We start from the raw sequence: 2,027 nt of genomic DNA on the forward strand, positions 1-2,027 counted from the left end.
CAGCCTGCATGTGTTTCCACCAGCCATTATTCGTTTTAATTTGAGGAGTTACTGGAAGTTTCTGTCTGTCTGCAGGGTTTAACCCCACCTTCGGTCCATGTTGGGTGAACCTTTACGGTTCTCCTCAGAACTCCACCCTCGGAGACGTCCACCAGGTAAACCAGACATTTAAAAAAATTTATTTTGGAAAGCACACTAATTTGCTTCGTCCTGAGAGTTAAATGAGAAGAAAACTCTCATGTTTGTATGTTAAATGTAATAGACGAAAGCCTGTAGATGATTAGCTTAGCTTAGCATCAAGACAGGAAACAGCTGGCCCGACTCAGTCCAAAGATGACCAAAATGTTCCGACTAGCACTTCTAAATCTCAAAAACTGAATTAATGCTGCGTTTCATTCAGATTTGGAGGCTGGAATTTCCAAGTTGAAATTTCCGACTTCCAAGCGTTCCAGGAACAGGAAACGTAAAGAAAAAGCATGGCAGACGGTGACGAACTGGTGTTTCTGTGGCTCGTCAGTGGAAAATTACACCGTCAGTGGGACCGCCTCCTTGCACATATGAGCAAAACAGAGGAAAAACTATGCATAAGGTCACAGTAAACGTTGTATATTTCTGAATGTTATCACTTTTTACCTTTAGTTTTTGGCATTTTAAATTTTTCAACGCTTTCCAAATCAACTTTCGTACAGAGAAGATAAAGTTCGGAGACTGTTTACCGTAACCAGCTACCCGATAACGATGGTGATGTATTTTGACATTAATTTACAGGTTTTACTATGTGATAGTAGATGTATTATTTTGATGAAATACATGCAAATATATTTTATTTTGCCTTTTAGTTGTTGTTTTTTTACCATTTGCGATGTGCGCCTCCGTGGATGCTGCCATTGTTGTGTGACAAGTAGGAACTCCGACTTTGAGTTTCGTTCCATTGTACTTTTTTTCGTAGGAGGTCGTAATATTTCAACTTTCGTGTTGTCTGGAACGTGAAATGAGCCCTGTCATTACATTTGCCAGGTAACCAGTGCAGACTTCAGAGAGTCAGGGCATCCAACCAAAAATAGTCCAGCACAAAACTACTTTGGAGAGAGCCAGGCTAGCTGTTTCCCTGTGGTTCAAGTCTTTGTGCTAAGCTACGCTAACTGGCTGCTGACTGTTTCCTCATATTTCCAGTAAAGAGTGGCATCGTCTTACTTTGTGAAAACTGAACAATTCATTTACTGTTCAGACATTGTTCATTCGTAATAAAACTAAATAAAACAGATCCGGACTGAGCGGGACTAACTCTCTGTCCTCCAGGCTTTGAATCAGGGTCTGGGTGAAGGAATCTTCTACCGCGGTCGAATCCTCCTCGCTCTCACCGTGGAGGTTTACTCCTCACCTGCTGCCGTCAGCCAGGACACACCCTCCGCCGCCTTGGGAAAGGTACCTCCTACTTCCTGTTTTTCGTGAGAGTTGAGCTGTAGTAACAGTCGGGATGTTGTTGTCTTCTTTTTGTGACTCCTTCATGTGTGTCCTTGAAGATGAAGGGGGCGCTGGGGAAGCTGGGACTGAGGAAGAAGAGGAGCAGCAAGAAGGAGAAGACTAAGGAAGGTGAGTTTAAAGTGACAAATGACTCTTTGAGGAAAAAAAAAGTCTTGTAGCACGCATACCCAAAAACAGTCAAATGCTCAGTGCTGGACAGAACAAAAATAGATACAAAAATAGAGTTGGTGCACCAGATGATGCTCCCAAACTAAACTTTAACCCTTTGAAACTCGTATTGACATCAGTTTTTTTGTGCTGCGTTCAGATGCCTTTTACAAGCTGCCAAACACTTTTGAGCAAATTGGTTTGATTTCTTTCAAAATCATAGGGAAAGGCAATGAGCAACTTGACTGAAGATGTCCCATAAATTGCAACAAACTAGTAAAAGGTGACGAGAAAGACCTGAAAATTATTATATGATTTTTTTTAACGGGGTATATGTGTTTTTTTCTTTTCTTTTTTCAATTTTCTGCACTTTTGGGGTCATTTTCTTGTTTTTT

The 2,027-nt window shown here is 41.2% G+C and overlaps 1 protein-coding gene across 1 annotated transcript; it reads left to right on the forward strand.

Moving 5' to 3' along the window:
- Window positions 1-75: 75 nt before the first annotated feature.
- Window positions 76-1,593, forward strand: LOC121963821 (fer-1-like protein 4; the record flags this gene model as incomplete). Its single annotated transcript, XM_042514066.1, has 3 exons — window positions 76-155; window positions 1,300-1,425; window positions 1,524-1,593. Coding segments are annotated over 3 exons (276 nt in total), but the record flags the coding sequence as incomplete, so codon positions are not given.
- Between the last annotated feature and the right edge of the window lie 434 nt (window positions 1,594-2,027).

The sequence above is a fragment of the Plectropomus leopardus genome, unplaced genomic scaffold (assembly GCF_008729295.1).
Source record: "Plectropomus leopardus isolate mb unplaced genomic scaffold, YSFRI_Pleo_2.0 unplaced_scaffold12671, whole genome shotgun sequence".
NCBI classification, from domain to species: domain Eukaryota; kingdom Metazoa; phylum Chordata; class Actinopteri; order Perciformes; family Serranidae; genus Plectropomus; species Plectropomus leopardus.